The sequence below is a fragment of the Chinchilla lanigera genome, unplaced genomic scaffold (assembly GCF_000276665.1).
Source record: "Chinchilla lanigera isolate Chin_1 unplaced genomic scaffold, ChiLan1.0 scaffold00013, whole genome shotgun sequence".
Taxonomy (NCBI): Eukaryota; Metazoa; Chordata; class Mammalia; order Rodentia; family Chinchillidae; genus Chinchilla; species Chinchilla lanigera.
This window is the reverse complement of record NW_004955414.1, coordinates 17,826,456-17,843,651: the sequence shown is the minus strand read 5'-3', so window position 1 is coordinate 17,843,651 and position 17,196 is coordinate 17,826,456. Positions and strand designations below refer to the sequence as shown.

The window sequence follows — 17,196 nt, the reverse complement described above, 5'->3', positions numbered from 1 at the left end:
TTTGCACTTCAAAAAGATTAATTTCATGGAGTGTGAATTGTAACTCTGTAATTTCTTTTTTTTCTTAGGTAGGGTCTCACTGTGTAGTCCAGGTTGGCTTTGAACTTGCTTATGTAGCCCAGGCTGGCCTTAAACTCACAGCAGTCCTTCTGCCTCGGCCTCCAGAGTGCTGGGGTTACAAGTATGTGGCACCACACTCAGCACACTAAAATTATTAAAAATACTTTCATGCAAGTGGTTTTACTTTTCTTCAAATTGGATCTTTAGGAGCCTAATATTCTTTTTCCTGAAAAAAAAATTTTGCGTCTTGATATCAACTTCCATTTTAGTAGAGATAATAATATAAATTATTCTCATATTATACTGTCTAGTAAATTTGAATTTGATGAGCCTGTCCACTATTCCCTAAATAGTATGCTATCCATGAGCTGTTCATTCACCAAGAACTTTATTTTTTTCCACCAGGAACTTTTGAAATAGCTCTATGCCAATAGTTCTATGTGCCACAGTTACAAGAGAAACATGAAAGTTACTTATTGGCTCTTTGGTCTCAATAAGTTTTAGGTGATTAAACAAATAGATGGCTGGAGCAGGGACTTGGAACTGTGTGCTCACATCTCTCATCAGCCAATCCACATTCTTTGCATCTCTACACAGTGAGAATCAAAACAAGCCAACATCCAGGTGTGGTGGCACATACCTGTAATGCCAGCACTTGGGAGGCTGAGGCAGGAGGATCACCTTGAGTTTGAGGCCAGCATCGGCCACATAAGCAAGTTCAAAGCCAGCCTGCACTATTTAGCAAGAATCTGCCAGAAAGAAAGAAAGAAAGAAAGAAAGAAAGAAAGAAAGAAGAAAGAAAGAATGAATGAATCGAGACAAGGCAATGGTGATCATCATGCTTCGTGGGCCTACAACTCCTGAGAATTACATGCAAAATGTGACAAGTCTGGATACTCTCTTAACAGATCCAAAAGTTTCATTAGTACCTCAAAGAGGGTGTTGTGGTTTGGGGTTTTGCAAGAGGAACAATGTAATACAGGACACATATTTTATAAGATTATTTATCATAGTCACCCAAAGAATCATATAAAAGAGAGTGCAGCAAATCTGTCCACACACTAAAACCAAAGAATCCAGCTGAGGGCCTGGATCCCACAATAATGTCTGCATGAGTTCAGCTGAAGACCTAGAGCTCATAATAATGCTCCCATGAGTCTAATTGGAGGCCTAGAGCCCATAACAACATCTCATGCAGGCCTGTTTCAAGGATCTGCGCTGACAAGGCCCAAAGGTCAGTGGTGAAATCTAGAAAGCCTGTGCCAGTGGGATGAAGGATCTGTGCCAGCAGGCTGAGGGATCTATACTGGAGCCAGGAAGTGATGCTCAGAGTGAGCTCCCCCAAAGTGAACCAAAGCTGTTCTCAGTGCCAAAAAGGCCCCGAGCTCCTTGGAGGATGAAAACAGCCAAGTTCATCAGGAAAGCCAGCATGACAAGCCCCTCCGAGATCCAACAGCTCCTTACAGCTTCTCCCCGCTTCCAACAGGCTTCCAACAGCTTCTGCCAGCTTTTGACAGCCTCCTTTCTGCTCCAGTTCTGCCTCTTATGCTGCTGGCAACAGTCCTCAGGTGGGCCTCCCACACCCAGCACCACTCTTACTCAGTTCAGCTGGGTATTACAAGTTGACCACCAGTTGTCAATCCACCACAGAGAGTCACTAGCCAACATTTCGGACACACACCCCAAGTCTGATACATTTAGATTCCATATCCGTGTCTGTGGTTCAATTTGCTTAAAATCTTTTCCCCTTTTGCCTGTCCTAGCATCTTTTTAGGAGCGTGGGGAGAAAGTCTTTCCCCTGAACTCTACAGGGCTGTTGGAGAATCTTCCCTTGTCATCATCTTGCTAAATTAGGAAAATGAAATTTAGGAGATGATTGCACCTTTCCGCATTCCGCCCCTTCTATGAAGGACGCTCAATTGCCCATCTGGAAGAGCGGAGCAGGGGTAGCTGGGGAGAGCCGGGGAGACAGTGAGATCCAGGCCAGCTTCTCTCCCTGCCCCTCCCCTCCCCTCCCTCTCCTCCCCCTCCCCCTCTCCCCCTCACCTTTCCTTCCCTCCTACCTCACTCCTTCCATCCCAGCAAAGGGATGAGGAATTTTAGCCAGGCAAAGGTAGGGGTGGAAAGGACTAGGGACCAGAGAGTGTGTTAAAGGCACAGGGATGAAAAACAGGGTGGTTCGGGAGATCTGGTTCCTGGGGCGGCTAAGAGGGGATGAGCTCAGCGGATAATAGGATCGGCCATGTGGAATCCCCCAGCAGGGCACGCACTGCACGGAGAGCTGAAGCACCCGGGTGGCCGAGGTCAAGAGAGCTTAAGGAGCCAGGCTGTGCAGCCAGGACTGGGACAATGAGCACCGTGGCGGGAAAGAATGAAGATTTAGCCCCGCCTTCTACTGAAGGTGGAAGGTGGAGGACTTGCCCCTGTCCTCTGGAGCGCCCACCTCTCCCCACCCCGTCACCCTGCCGCCGTTGGCCCGGGCCCTCGGAGGCGCTGGGCCAAGACCACCTCGGGATCGCGGATGTCTTGACCGGAAACTGAGGGTCACAGCAGATCAGTCCGGAAGGGCGGGGACTGGAGAAAGAGGATGACTTTCCCTACGCTCTGTGCACCCCCTCTCTGCCTCCCCCGTCAGGCCCCCACTTGGTAGCACCCTTCTGATCCCCTTATCTCTAAGTCCTCAGGGAAACACGCTCCTGCAGGAGCTTTCTCGGAAGTGCTGCCCTGACTGCCCAGAAGCCATGAGCCCGGCAACTCCGGTAAGGGAAAGGAAGAGTTCCCGGGGCGGAGGAAGGGCGCAGGGAGGGACCCTGCTGAAATAGGGGGTCAGACCAGGAACCTTTCAGGTCCTGGCTGCCCCTGCTCTTTGAATGATATCTGTGTCGGCTCTTATGGAAGTCGGGGCTTGGGGTTCAGCTATTCAAAGAAATTATCCTGGAGGGTAGACTCGGGTGACAGATACAGAAACACTCCCTTCTCCAGTGGATCCACGCCTCCAGTGCTCCCCCAACCCCGCACTGGGCACTGAACCCAAGGCCTTCATACTGCGCTACATCCCCAGCTTCTTTAAAAAAAATTTATATAAATAGATAGATAGATAGATAGATAGATACCTTTGTTTGTTTTGAGACAGGGTCTCACTAAGTAGTTAAGGCTGGACTTGAAATAACTAGGTAGCCCAGGCTAGCCTTAAACTCATGTCAATCCTCCTACCTCAGCCTCCCAAGTACTGGGATTTTAATTTTAAAAAAATATTTTTTATTCTAAGATAGTGTCTTGTTAAGTCACTAAGTTGTTTAGGCTGGCCTGAACTTGTCTTGAGTTATATTCTTGAAAATGCTATGGTTTTATCACCTGCCAGTCCCAGTGTGCTCCCCAACCCTGCATTCTATTTCTAAACACACCAGAGACCCTTCAACTTTCTGACCAGCACTCATATGGAGCCCTTAGGTATCCCAGGAGACTGCTACTTGTCCTGGGAGACCGTCCTCCTATGTACCTGGAACTGCAGTAACACCCCACTGCACCATGCTCTGTGGACCTGGCCCACTTTTATTTTCCATTTTGAGACAGGGTCTCACTAAGTCACTAAGCTTTTTGGTTTTTTTGTACAGGGGATTGAACTCAGGACCTTGTGCTTGCCAGGCAGGCACTGTGCCGCTGAGCTATATCCTGCCCCAGTCACTGAGTTTTGCCCAGGCTGGGCTCAAACTTGTGATCCTCCTGCCTCAGCCTGCCAGAGAGCTGGATCACAGGCGTGTACCACCACACTCTGCTTCTGTAAAACTTCTTAATGCCCTTGTCCCTGGGCACAGTTTGCGTGCAAGGCTATCCCCCTTTCGCACAGTCATTGTTCCTTTTTTCTTCTTACCTCTTTTTTGTTTTGTACTGTTTAGTTTTCTTGGATGCTAGGACCCTTGCCACAAATTCCTAAGAAAAATTATTTTATGATAGAGGCTGGGAGTGTAGCTCAGTGGTAGATTCCTTACCTCTCATGTGTGAGCCCCTGGGGTTGATCCCCAGCACCGCTTATCATAAGTAAGCGAACAAATGTCTTAATAGAAAAATAAACTGAGCGTGTAGTACAAACCTGTAGGGCCAGCTACTCAGGTGGAGGGCGCAGGAATATCGCTCGATGCTAACCTGGGCGACATGATGAGACCGCCGTCTGGAGGAGAGGTAGAAAAGAGAAAAGAAAGAAAAAATAATTGCAGGTGTGGCCTCTCAAGTACTCGGGGTCAGCACGGGGCTGTCACTCCAGAGAGCTTCTCCGGGCCAACTTTAGGGCTACAGACTACAATTTCCATTATGCCTCGGTCTTCGTAGCTCCTCCTTAAACCACGCCCCCTCCTGGGGTGGGGCGGGGCCCTGGGGCAGTTAGGAACCGGGCGGGCGCAGCCTGGGGAATGAAATGCCCCAGGCTCTCTGGTTGCACAAAGCGCAGGCGCAAAGGGGTTGGGTGGCAGCTGCATCGGGTAGCGGGCCGTTTTGGCAGCACCATCCGCAACAGGTGTAGACAGGTGGGTACATCACGAGGGTTGGGGGTGGAGAGGGAGTGTGGACCTGGCCCTCTTGTCTGATCTGTGCCAGAGCCTGGAAAGGAGGCGGGGAGCGGCAGGAGAAAGAGAGACAAGGCCAGGTCTTTCACCCAAGCGTGCCAGCTCTTGTTACACAGCAACGGGTGCGAGCAGGTGGGGGAGGGGAAGAGGCACCTGCTCAAAAATAAATCGCCCTCAGGAACAGGGCGGACATGGATTCCAGTCCAAGCTCCATCACAAACATGGGTACGTCATTTGCTGTCTCTCAGTTTGTCCACCTGTAAAATAGGTGCACAGATCCCCACTTAACAGGGTTGTGGTGGGGACAAAGTGAGTTCATAGTTTGTACAGTGGCTCTCAAACGTCACTGCACGCTGGAATCACCTAGGGACCATGAGGACCAGCAGAGCTTGCCTCCCACCCTCACACATGATGGTGAGCACACATTCTCCCAGCGCCTGGAGCAGAGTGGTGAGAAGCCAGGACTGCTGGGTGTGGATCCTGGCTCCGGAGCTTACTAACCCAGTGGGTCTGAGCAAGAGGCTGGACCTCTCCAGGCCCTAGTTTCCACTTCTCTAAAAGTGGAACGATAGCAAAGATTGTTAGGTGGCTTAACTAAGCTAATAAGTGCAAGCAGAGCAGTGTACCCAGCATGTAGTTTTCAGTCAGTCACAATTGCCGTTCAACTATTATTTTATGCACTTTGTAAACGGCTCCCCTGGGGTCCGAGTGTAAGGAGGCTTTTCTTAGTCATGGTGGTCCCTCGGTCATTGCCACGATGCTGATATTCTGTGCTGCCATTTCAAAATCCCGTTTTCTAACATTGTATGAGTTTTAAGAGTTCCTCACCCCAGCCTCTGCCTGCTTCGTAGACACTCTTCTTTCTACCTGCTTCACGGCACTTCCAGTTTCACAGAATCTGAGGCCAGGCGGGAGGCGCAAGGTGAAGGGACTTGGCTACGGTTCTAGAGCTGAGACTGGAATCCAGGCTTCTGATCCCAGCCCCCACCGCACCCCAGAGGGTGGCAGCCCTGCTGACCCCGCCGGACAGAGCTCCCATTCTCTGTCCGGAGCTGAGGATGGGGAGGAGACGGAGGCCGCCCGGCCCTGTTGTTTACTAACACTGCCTTAAGCATTTCCTGGGTGCCCCCCCAGGGAGGGTGGGCTGGGGGCTTCTCTCTGGGGAGGTGCTCTGGAGCTGCCAATGAGACCTGTGTGTCCTGCCTCCTCTGACAGGTGCCGCCTGATTCCACCCTGGAAAGTCCTTTTGAAGAAATGGCCCTGGTGAGGGGCGGCTGGCTGTGGAGACAGAGTGAGTGACCTTGGGCCGTGCCTTTGTCCTGTACCCTGTCCTGGGGCAGGGGTGTGGGAAGTGGTGTGTTAGGCCAGCAACAGTGAATCCTCTCCCAAGAAATCAGAACCCTCTAGCTTCTCCTTCCATGTCTGTGCTTTTCTCCCTGCCTGATGTCCTTCCCCTTCCTGAGTGCTTGGCAAGCCTCTGCTTAACTCTTCAAGACCCTGTCCAAGATCTCCTCTTGGATGAGTCTTCTCCAGCTTTTCCTCTAACCCCATCCTGCCCCTGTGGCACCAGGCTGGGTCACAGGTTCCCTCTTCAGTTCCCACAATGACCTGTAATATAACTGCCATTGCCTGTGGGTCTCCTCACTCCCCTGCTCTATATTGGCCCTATGCTGTGAGCTCTAGGACAGGGTCTGGATTCGACTCTGTGTGTGTCCACAGCACCCCAACCCAGGACTAGATGCAGAACAAAGCCCTGGAACAAAAGGAAAAATCCTTCTGCTTAGGAATCCATACAGCTCTAAAAAGCCTTCTTATGCCCTTCCCTTTTCTCGTTGGTATTCCATTTGCAAAATTCCTGAAGCTATAGCAGTCTGAGGCTTCCAGAGTCATCATCTGAACAAGAGCTATCCTGGGACCTCTGGGACCCCCAGCTCCCATGCCCCCTGCTTCCTGTCCATTAAGTTCAGCAAACACTGAACACGAGTCCTGCGGGGTTTCAGGACCGATGTGGGGAGTTAAAATCCCAAGCTGATAGAAGTGGCAGAATGACAGAAACGACTGTCACACAAGCCAGGTGTGAGATGAGATGGAGGCTCAGAGCAGAGAGAAGTCTTTGCCCTTGAAGGGACCTTGGGCTAGGCCTGAGGAACTCCCAAGCAATAAGTTTGATCCTTCATTCACTGTTTAACACATGTATTGAGCCTCTATTACATGTCAGGCTAGTGGGAAGCAGGGAGTAAGACAGAAAAAAGCCCCTGCCCTCATTTCAGGAGGTAGATGGACAAGAAGTTAAAACGGAGGGCCAGGGTTAAGGGGCTCTGGGAGCCCAGGAATGGATTGTGCAATGGACTGTCCTGCAGGCTCCATCCTCCGCCGCTGGAAGCGGAACTGGTTTGCCCTGTGGCTGGATGGAACTCTGGGCTACTACCGCGATGAGACGGCCCAGGATGAGGAAGACCGCGTGCTCATCCACTTCAATGTCCGTGACATAAAGGTCGGCCAAGAGTGTCACGGTGAGCAGCAGCCCTTCTGTGGCACTGGGACTGCAGGCAGGGCTCTCCCACTGTGTCTGAGAATAGCTGCAAATGGAAGGCTCTTGAAGCTTTCCAGGAGCTTTGCAGCCGCTGCTTCTGGGCCTTTGTGAACTCCAGTTTAGTTAGGTCTGAAGTAAGAAACCTGTCCTTTGTTGAATTTCTCTCCTGTACTGTGTTGCAGAGGTTGAAGTCAGATGAACTGGCATTAGGAACTGGATGAACGTGAAATAAAGAGGCCAAAAGAAGTGACTGGCTCAGGGTCACATAGCACACCTCCAAATGCTTCAACCAAGGCTCAGCCCACAATCATAACAGGGTAACTGAGAGATGTACCTAAGAAGCCAGTAACGTAAACAAGAGGGGAGAAAGAGTAGCCGGGCGTGGTGGCGCACACCTGTAATCCCAGCACTTGGGAGGCTGAGGCAGGAGGATCGTTGCGAGTTCAAGACCAGCCTGGGCTACAAAGTGAGCTCAAGGCCAGCCTGAACTGCATAGCAAGACCCTGTCTCAAAAAGACCAAAAAAAAAAAAAAGGGGAGAAAGAGTAGAGCAGAACCCCAAGAAAGAGTGTGGAAGCAGAGAAGGTTAGCAATGACCAGTAAACAGGACTCAGAGAAGTCAGTTCCTGCTCTTGTTCCTGATTACCGGCAGGACCTGGCACCTTTGAAAGCTCATATATGTGTGTCTGCTTCCAGATGTGCAGCCCCCAGAGGGCCGGAGCCGTGACGGGCTACTGACTGTGACCCTAAAGGAGGGCTCCAAACTGCACCTGTGCGCGGAGACCCGGGATGATGCCATGTGAGTGGCTCCAGGAAATGTTGGATAGGCTCTGGGGGAACACAACCAGATGCGCCCTCCTCACTGGGTCTTCTAGGTCCCTGGTGGTAGGAAAAGGGCTTAAAGACTGGTCAGCAAGGTTGTGTCCTGCGGGCTGGGTGGAGGAGACCTGAATGCCTCCTGGGATTGGTGTGGTGCACGCTGAGCTCCTCAGGTTGTCTGTGCTGAGCTCAGAGTGTGGAGGCAGAAGGGTGCATGGGGCCTGCAAGTGTGTGGAGTCAGAAGAGGTTAGTGACGACCGGTGAGCACAACTGGTCAGATTCAGGTATTCCGCAGCCTCACCTGGGAGCTGTGGCGGTACAACCAATTGCGTCCTTAAAGGACCCTCCCTCCTGCTCCCTCTGAGCAGATGCCCTGGGAAGGGGACCCCAACCTCCCTATAGAGGCAGCTCCCTGTGCCCCATATCAGGGCAAATCCAAACTTGGAGTCGGGCAGGTGCCATCTGCTCCCTCACATTCCTTCTCTTCCTACTTTCTGACTGAGGTCCTTGGCCTTCATGCTGGAGGACAGTGAAAGAGATGGGTGTGTGGGAGCGGGGGAAGCTGAGCTCCAGGCAGACCGCACAGAGCCGCCTTGTCCACCCCAGCCAGCTGCCATGGCAACCAACAAAGGCCGATTGTCTGTTGTCCACGGGGCATTCCTGGGGCTCTGGGGTCAGAGCTTTGGGGAACTGTGCTTGTAGGATTGGGATGGGGAGGTGGGCTGCAGCTGGAGAAGCTGCCCAGGCATGTTAGGGTGTAGGCCCTTAAGTGACCCCCAAGTCCAACAGTCCACTGTGTGGATGGGGAAACTGGAGCTTCTAAAGAGGAAAAGACTACAGAGTGAATTGCCTAACCCAGGGTGCATCCGTGTGACAGGGGCAGGGAAGGGCTTGATTCTGTCTGCCTGAGAGAAGCAGAAGGATCTTCCCCTTCACAAGAGACTGGGACTAAAGCCTGGCTTGGGGACGAAACCTAGAATGTGAGAGCCGCTTTTCCCTCCCTCGAACTCCCTCCCCATGGTGTGCTGGGTTTGCTTTGCAGAGCATGGAAGACGGCACTGCTGGAGGCAAATGCCACCCCGGTGAGTCCCACTCTCCCCCTCCTCCCAGCTCCATGTGCCATGGAATCATGGATGACTCAGACTCGGTCTCCACCTGCCAGGAGCTCTCGAGCTAGTAGGCATAGGCTTGTACAGACTCAGACACCCTGAGTCCATGTGGAAAAAGGGGAGAGGACAGCTCGCTTACACTGCAAGGAGGGATGGAGAGAAGCTTCCCTGAAGACTAGAAGGAGGTGGCATGGGAGCTAGGGAAAAGGAACTTTTATCGAGCAACTATTATGTGCCGGATATGGTAAAGGTATAATCCTAGAACACCTAGACTGTGAGATTGTTCCCTCTCTGCAGATAATAAGGCTGAGGTTCATCCATCCACACAACAAATACTTATCAAGTTCCTACTGTGTGCCAGCCTCTGTACCAAGGCCCAGGGATTAGAAGTAAACCAAGGGGATATGGGCTCTGGCCCCTCTCGACTCAGCCCAGAGGAGCTAGATGTGAAACAACTAATCAGTGATTCCACCTCAGCAGTGCTAACAGTTCTAATGGAGGCGTGCAGTGTGTGACTCCTTTGGTGGCCTGATCAGGTGAAAGTTCAGATGAGGCTTAAGCTGAGACCTGAAGCATGAACAGAAATTGGGTAAAGGGTATAGGGAAGTGGAGAAGGGAATATCTTTGCAAGCAAAGGGATCAGCACATGCAAAGGCCCTGAGAAGGCTTAAGGTGTTGGCAGATGGAGGAGCAGAAGGAATATGGTATGGCTGGGGCGGCTGGAGCTCAGGGAGTGAGAGTCAGTGAGGAAGAAACGTTGCCAGGGTCAGGCCTTGCGGGTGCTTGTGTTAAAGATACTGGTTTCTTCTGAGAGCACCAGGAAGGCTTTGAAAGTTTAAGCAAAGGGATACCACGATCAGATCAGATCAGGTTTGCATTTTTATTTGTTTTTTTTTCTTCCAGTACCAGGAATTGAACTCACTACCTTGTGCTTGCCAGGCAGGTGCTGTGCCGCTGAGCTAAATCCCCAGCCCCTAGGTTTGCATTTTTAAAAAGACAGGCTGGTAGGTAGGAAATGGATTGTAAAGGGGAGGAGAGTGGACGCCCTGGGACCAGTTAGGAGGCTAGGACAGTGTCTCTGGCACAGGCTGGAGGTCTGGGCTCAGGTGTTGCTCGTAGAAATGGGCTGAGGGCTGATGGAGCTATGGGTTTGAAGAGCTACCAAGGGGGCCTAGCATGGCCTGCACCCCAGCCTGCCAGATTCCAGAATCTATGACTGCCCCTCTGTCTGGGGCACAGTGGCGCCTCCTCTCGTCTAGAGAGAAAGCCCACTGGGACGCAGCAGAGGAGACTGGGACGCACTTAGAAACCCCCTGGGGCCTCCACCTGCTGAGGGCCAGGCATTGTGCTGAGCTCCTACGTCATTTCACCCTCTGGCAACCCTGTCGGGGGAGGCCTGGGGGTTGGTATTATTAAGCCTATTTTACTGATAAGAAGCTGAGGCTCAGAGAAGGGACTTGTCCAAAGTCGCCTAGTGCTAAGCCAGTGGAGAAGCCTGAATTAGAGGCGAGGTCGGTGGGGTTCTGGGAGGAAGCCACTTTCTGCAAAAGGGGCTGTGCAAGCAGAGGCAGGGAAGGAAGGGGTGTGTGCGTGTGTGGTCACATGCATGCGTCCAAGGCCCCACGTGTGGCCTGGCCAGAAGGTTTAGCATGGAGGAAATAACACAGGAGAAATGACCTGTAAGGTCATCAGAGTCCAGCTGGAGGAACTGGACTTTTCCTGAAGGTTGTGAGAGCCAGCGGGAGGGCTGACTCGGGCTTCCAGGTGGAGGATAGTGAGGCTGGAACATCAGGGGGACGAGACCCGAGTTGGGCTGAGCTTTAAACTCCAGAGCACCTTTGAGTAGGGCTGATGGGGTCCGTGAAGGAAGGTGGAAGGAAGGAAGGTGAGAGCTGACCGTTCTGTGTCTGTGACTCTATGAAGCTGTCTTGTCCCTTTTCTGTTGTCCACCCTCATGGTGCTCTCTGCCCTGCCTGCCTGTGCTCCCCACACACGCGCATCTCTCCAGGGCTCGGGGCTTACTGGAGCAGGCACGCTCGTCCCTCTGTCTTTGTACCCATGTCTGCCTGTGTCTGTGTTCACGCCTGTTTGTAAGCTTCTGCCTGTGCCTCTGCAGGAGCGACCTGTGCTTTGTCCCTCTACGAGCTATAGCTTCAGGCTCCACACTGGGTAGAAGCCCCAGGCAGAGTCCTTGACTCTGGCTGTAGCAGGGAACGTGGAGCCCAGGGACACGGGGCGCGGCTGGGGTGTTGGTGATGGAAGGGGCCAGGAGGGTGGGAGGGCACATCGGGCCTGCCCTGTTCTCCCTGCAGACTGGGAGACCAGCTGCGCCAAACAGGCCAGAGTGGGTTGGGAACAGGCTGCTGGCCACGCTCACTGCATAGCTCTGGCCGTCCACCCCTCCCTGAGCTGCCCCTCCTCCCCGTGCACTGAAGAAGAAGAGGACGCCCTTCCCCCTCCCCAGCCCAGCAGCCAGAAGACCCTGGTAGGGCCTGGTAAGAGCTCAGAGTCTCTCCAGGTGTAAGGGGCCTCTGACGCCTCCCTCCCTCCCCTCTTGGGTTTCCACGGCTGGAGCAGGCCCCAGCTGGAGCCACCGTCCCACCCAGGAGCCGCCGGGTTTGCCCCAAGGTCAGGTGTGTGACCAGCTCATGGAGCCCCTGTAAAGTTGAGAGGCGGATCTGGGTAAGTGCTGGCTCGTCCCTCCCTGCCTCCATTCTGGCCACCAGGATGAGCGTCCAGAACATCCCAGTCACATCCTTTCTCTGTGCGCAAACATCCTAGGCTCTCTCTGCCACTCCCGGGACGCCAAACACAGCGTGGCTGTCGAGGCTTGTGGCATCTGGCTGGTCCCTCCTGCCACGTCCCTGGTGTGTGTGCTCAGGCCGCTGCTGTTCCCTCTGCCCAGCGCTCCACTACCCCTCTTCCCAGCCGCTGCTCTAGCTGTTCTCTGCTGCCTCCTTCACCCTGAGCTCCTCCTTAAAGGCCCACCCCAAAGGCCACCACCTCCAGAGTGAGGACTTCCCGGACCTTCAGGCACTGTCACTCCCTCCCACAGCGGATGTCACTGTTGCTTAGCGCTGTCTTTATTTGACCTGGTTTATTCCTATCTGTTTGGCCTCCCGAGACCTGGAACTTCCCCCAAGGCAAAGACCAGGTCTTAACTAGCTCTGCCACTGTGCAGCCTGGCGTGGGGGTGGATACAGAGTAGGTGTAAAATCAGCAGCGCTCGGTGATGGGGACAGTCTATTCTGTCCTCCTCCCAGCACACAGGCAGCTGGCACAAATAGGTCTCAGAGAAATTTCACTGAAGGAGGAGGGAAGGAGGGAAAGACCGGAAGGAGGGAGGCAGGGAGGGAGGGAGAACCTCGGTGTGGCGTTACTATCACTAACTGTAATTTAGTCTAGTTCTTTCTCTCCCCAACCTGAATTGTTCTCAAAAGCAGGCCTTGGGCCTGATCCTTTCTCTCTCCCCAGTGCTGAGCACAGCGCCGGGCACGGGCTCTCAAGTAGGTCGGAGTCACCTTGAACTGTGTCTTGCTCAGCGGTGCCCTCTGTGCTCGAGTTGCTTAGGGACTAAAACAACTGTTCACATTCTGCCTCTTGATGCTCAGACTTCATAGATCTGGGGTGGGGCCTAGGATAGCCGTAGCTTTAAAAATTGTTCCTGGAGATTCTAACATGCAGAGCCACTGAACCTAGAAGCACTTGGCCCACCTCGGTACAGAGATGTGATTCTGCTGGATTCTCACATTACCTTGGGCGGCAGTAGTGTGGGAAAAACAACTTTGCAGGTGACGAGGCTGAAGCTCTCAGAGGTTGCCCGACTTGATAAGTGTCGCTCAGTTCCTCGGAGATAGGCCCAGGACTTCCAGTCATCATTCTGAAGTTTTCCCCATGCCTCAGCCTAGAATACAAGTGTGTTTAAGGTGTTGATGTCAGAATGCAGGACTTAAGAGACTGTACACCTAAGTACACCGTGGTTTGCCTAAAGCGGGTTATTTACATACGACCCCCTGACTGGCCATACTGTCCCAACGCACAGAAGGGGCAAAGACATTGAAGAGGGAGAGGGTCAGCGATCAGATCCTCAGTTCTGTCCGTGAGGTCTCTGGGGTGACTCTGCTAGTTGCCAGGTGCTCTGCAGGAGTTTACTTCTGGGCCTCCCAGACTTGGAGGGTAGAAACAGGTGTCTCAGGGGGGATGAGGTGGTGTTTTCCACCCTCTCCAGGGCCTCATAAGGCCACTGGCTCCTTGCAGCTATGGCGCAGGTAGAGGCTTTGGACTTAAATTCCAAAACATCGCTGGATCGGAGTCCTTCCATTCTTCCAGCCCTTCTGTGTTTAGAGCCCAGAATCTGACCACACCGACCAGCCTTCTGGGGAGGCAGCATGGCAAGTAGAGTTCCTTGAGGCTGAGGACCAACACCATTACTTGTCTCAGTTTCCTGCACTGCCCAGGGACTGTTTTTCTCCCTAACTTGACTCTCATTCAACTCAAAGTTGGGCAACTTTAGTTCCATTTTAGCCCTGTAGTTGAGTCACTATAGCCAAATTCAGTAAACATGTGTTAGACCCCTGGCATATTCCAGTCGGGTCTGGTGGGACTTGGAGGGGTCTCCCCGTCTGCTGGGAGAAACACTCACAGGGAAACAAACAGCACACCATGGTTGATCAGTGGGGTGAGGGAGGGCGGTCCAAGGACTGTGGGTGCCCAGATGGATGATGGGTGCCACAGAGCCTGAGGCTTACGGAGAGCAATACCTGAGTTGATTCTGAAAGACAAAGTAGGTGACTGAATAAGGGAAGGTAAGAAGGAGTCTGTGTGAAAGGGAAGTGGCTTGGAGACAAGTCATGAGGTGTGCTTGGAGAACTCCCCTCGACAGCCGGATTTCTCAGGAGAAACCTCAACCATCCTTCGGCCTTCTGTGATCTGGCTCTTTCCCTTCCACACATTTCTTTTAAAGTGTTTTTTCAATGTCCAAATATCTAAATTACTAAAACCAGTGGCTTAGTCTGTTGGCACTGGCCAGAAGGATGGACGCAAGGGCGTATCTGGAAGATAAACTCATGTGACCTGATGGCTAATGTGACGTGAAAGGCAGGTGTGGGAAAACGAAGGCGCCAGCCTGATTTCTTGGTTCGAATGCATAGCGGTGGCATTGACAGAGAAAACACTGACAGGGAGAGGACACGCTGGGGAGATGCAGAGATGGTGTAATCACTTTGAGTTAGTGGAGTTTGAGACAACCTAGACTTCTAAAGGGAGTTGAACCACTCAGATGTGAAGCCCGGTGAGAGACCGATACAGGATGAAAGGAGGCTAAGAGGAAGGATCCACAAAAGAAGGGGATTTTGCCACTTCTCTAGATCTGCTCCCCCATGGGTAAAATGAGGGGCTTAAATGAGTGTTTCTGTTTAATATATTTCTCAGTTTCTGCCATGCGTTAGGCCCTGCTGATAACACAAATTAATGGGTTATTCCCCAAAGGTAGTTCACATGAGGGTGTAGGCAGGCAGGGACAAGAGAAAAGGTAGTAAGTCACAAACATAGTCCATAAAGAATTCAGGAAGCCCCAGTGTGATGGTGTACGCCTGTACTCCCAGCACTCAGGAGGCTGAAGCAGGAAGATCTCTGCAAGCTCAAGGCTAGCATGGACTAAAGAGTGAGTTCAAGGCCAGCCTGAACTACATAGGGAGACCCGGTCTCAAAAAGAAAAAATCAGGAAAGAAGAATTTTTTCTGAGACCAGGTTGGCTTCTTAGAGTGAGTGATTTTGACCTAAGATTTGAACCACTGGCAGAAATCTAGCTGGGGAGCAAGGTAAGCAGGAGTAAATTCCAGAGAAAGCACGGACCATTTTCTGAGCCTCAGTCCCAGCTCTGGTACTTTGGAGAGAATAATGCCTGGAAGTTACACATGTGGATTCCTCCCTCCAGACGGGGTGCACAGTAGATGCTCGATAATAGTTACTGGGGTATTTCCCTTCCCCGGTCCTTCTGTTTCCCTTTCTGTCCTCCTCACCCCTTTCCTTGCTGGGACTTGGCCTTATTCCCCTCCCTTGGTCTAGGAGAATAATCAGTTGGGTTTCTCCAAGTTGGGGCATTGTACAGTTGCTCACAAATACTTCACTACCTGTGAGGGGAAAGTGGGAGCCATGGAAAATGTTTTGAGGTGGGCCAGGGCAGCAGGACGGGCATGACTTGGGAGCTGGATGAAAGAGCAGGAGTTTTAAAAGCAAGGACCTTGGACCTTGTGAGAGGCAGGTCCTTTCTCCGGAGCCTACTGGCTCCTGGGGACCCATTTCTCAGCTCTAAGAGGAGGCTCTCTGGGTTGAGGGGGCTAGGAAGAGGGTGGGGGACCAAGCCCAGGCCAGGGAGTTCCTGGGCAGCTGACCGGGTTGGATTCCCCAGGTGCGTGTCTACAGCCCATACCAGGACTACTACGAGGTGGTGCCCCCCAATGCACACGAGGCCACCTACGTCCGCAGCTACTATGGGCCGCCCTATGCAGGTAAGCCCCAGCCTGCGCAGCGCCAGGCCTGCCTAGATCCGGCACCAGGCCCTGCCCACGGCCCATCAGTCAGGACCAGGCCTCACCCTTTGGTGATCTCAGATTTTCCACCTTAGCCCTTCCCCATTCTGTGATTCGAAATAGCCCTCCCTACTCCAGATCCGATGCACCTCTCCAGGCTCGCCCCGACCCACTCGCCGGGCTGCCTCTTGATGCCGTTCCTGAGCCGATAGCGACCCCTGGTGGTTAATGCGGGGATGGCTGCCTCCTTCCCGCTCCAAAGTCTGGGCTGTGAAGCCCATCCTCAGGTGCAGCGCTGGGGTGCCTAGAGATCCTGGAGTTGCCCTGCCACTCGGCCCTAGCCCCACAGTCCCAGCACATTTGTGGCACATACAAGACCTGGAAGCCGCGGAAACGGGCTCAGCGCCTTAACCCTGGGTTGGGCTGGAGTCACGCGGAGAGGGAACGAGGATGAGTCAGATGAGTCGGTTCCCTCCTCTGAGGTCCCGGCCCTCCTGGGCCCTCTGGCTTTCCGCAGGTCCCGGCGTGACGCACGTGATCGTGCGGGAGGACCCCTGCTACAGCTCGGGCGCCCCGCTGGCCATGGGCATGCTGGCCGGGGCCGCCACGGGCGCCGCGCTGGGCTCTCTCATGTGGTCACCCTGCTGGTTCTGAACCTTGGGACTCCGAGAGCTCGGGACCCCGCGCTTACCGCTAGCCCCCTTTACCTCCTGGATTCCACCACCCACGCCCGCTCCCATTTGACCCTCTCCTCGCCCTGAGCGCCTTCTGGGCTTGAGCCATCTCCCCTTTTCTTTCCTCCTCCCCTCTCCCAACTCCAGAAGAAGCTGTCATCTGAGGCAGGAACATGGCTAGAAATCCCCACATCCGGACACCCCAGAAATCCCCTACAGACGCATATGCATACATTTCCTGCAAACGCACCAGGAGACAGCAAACAACTTCATCTGGATTTAAATCTCCCAGGCTCTGGTGTGACAACATTAATAGGGCTCCCTGCCTCTCCTGGGAGAGCGCCAGGCGTGGTGAGGGAAACGGGAGTAAACAGACACTTGACCAAGCTGCAGAGTCATCTGTCCTTTGACAAGGCTGAATAGGGGAAGTGCGTGAGGCAGGTAGGCTGGGAGCGCTGCTGTTGGCACATCCAAAGAATTAAAGCCGGGCGTGGTGGCGCACGCGTGTAATCCCAGCACTTGGGAGGCTGAGACAGGAGGATTGTTGCGAGTTGGAGACCAGCCTGAGCTACAAAGTGAGCTCCAGGCCAGCCTGAACTGCACAGCGAGACCCTGTCTCAAAAAGACGACAAAAAAAAAAAAATTAAAGGGGAGGTCATTTGGGGTCGGATGGGGACAAATCATGGTGAGCTGCAGGCTAAGGAGCCTGCCCAGTGAAGGGGAGGTGTGAGTTTTTCAAATAAGTTTCATGACTGCACCTATGATGAGTATTTTGCCCATTTTGTTACTACTGACACAGACCCTTAGCAGAAACAGTTTCGTTCCATCCTTCCCACTAGTAGTTTCCTAGGCCCCTGGTCCTCAGGACAACAATTGAACTTAACCTGGGGGCTTCTGGGCAGGGGACAGGTGG

The 17,196-nt window shown here is 53.1% G+C and overlaps 1 protein-coding gene across 6 annotated transcripts; it reads left to right on the top strand.

Annotated features, from left to right (window-relative positions):
* Positions 1-2,663: 2,663 nt before the first annotated feature.
* Plekhb1 (pleckstrin homology domain containing, family B (evectins) member 1) lies at positions 2,664-16,840 on the top strand. 6 transcript variants are annotated; one of them, XM_005379943.2, is made up of 8 exons: positions 2,664-2,819; positions 5,835-5,910; positions 6,980-7,132; positions 7,848-7,950; positions 9,013-9,052; positions 11,657-11,761; positions 15,489-15,588; positions 16,127-16,840. In XM_005379943.2, the coding sequence occupies exons 1-8, from the start codon at positions 2,802-2,804 to the stop codon at positions 16,261-16,263; spliced, it is 732 nt and encodes a 243-aa protein (XP_005380000.1). In that variant the 5' UTR covers positions 2,664-2,801; the 3' UTR covers positions 16,264-16,840. The 6 variants fall into 6 exon arrangements, with proteins under 6 accessions (XP_005380000.1, XP_005380004.1, XP_005379999.1 ...); XM_005379942.2 differs by lacking the exon at positions 2,664-2,819 and adding an exon at positions 4,434-4,580; XM_005379946.2 differs by lacking the exon at positions 2,664-2,819 and adding an exon at positions 4,702-4,844.
* The last annotated feature ends 356 nt before the right edge of the window (positions 16,841-17,196 follow it).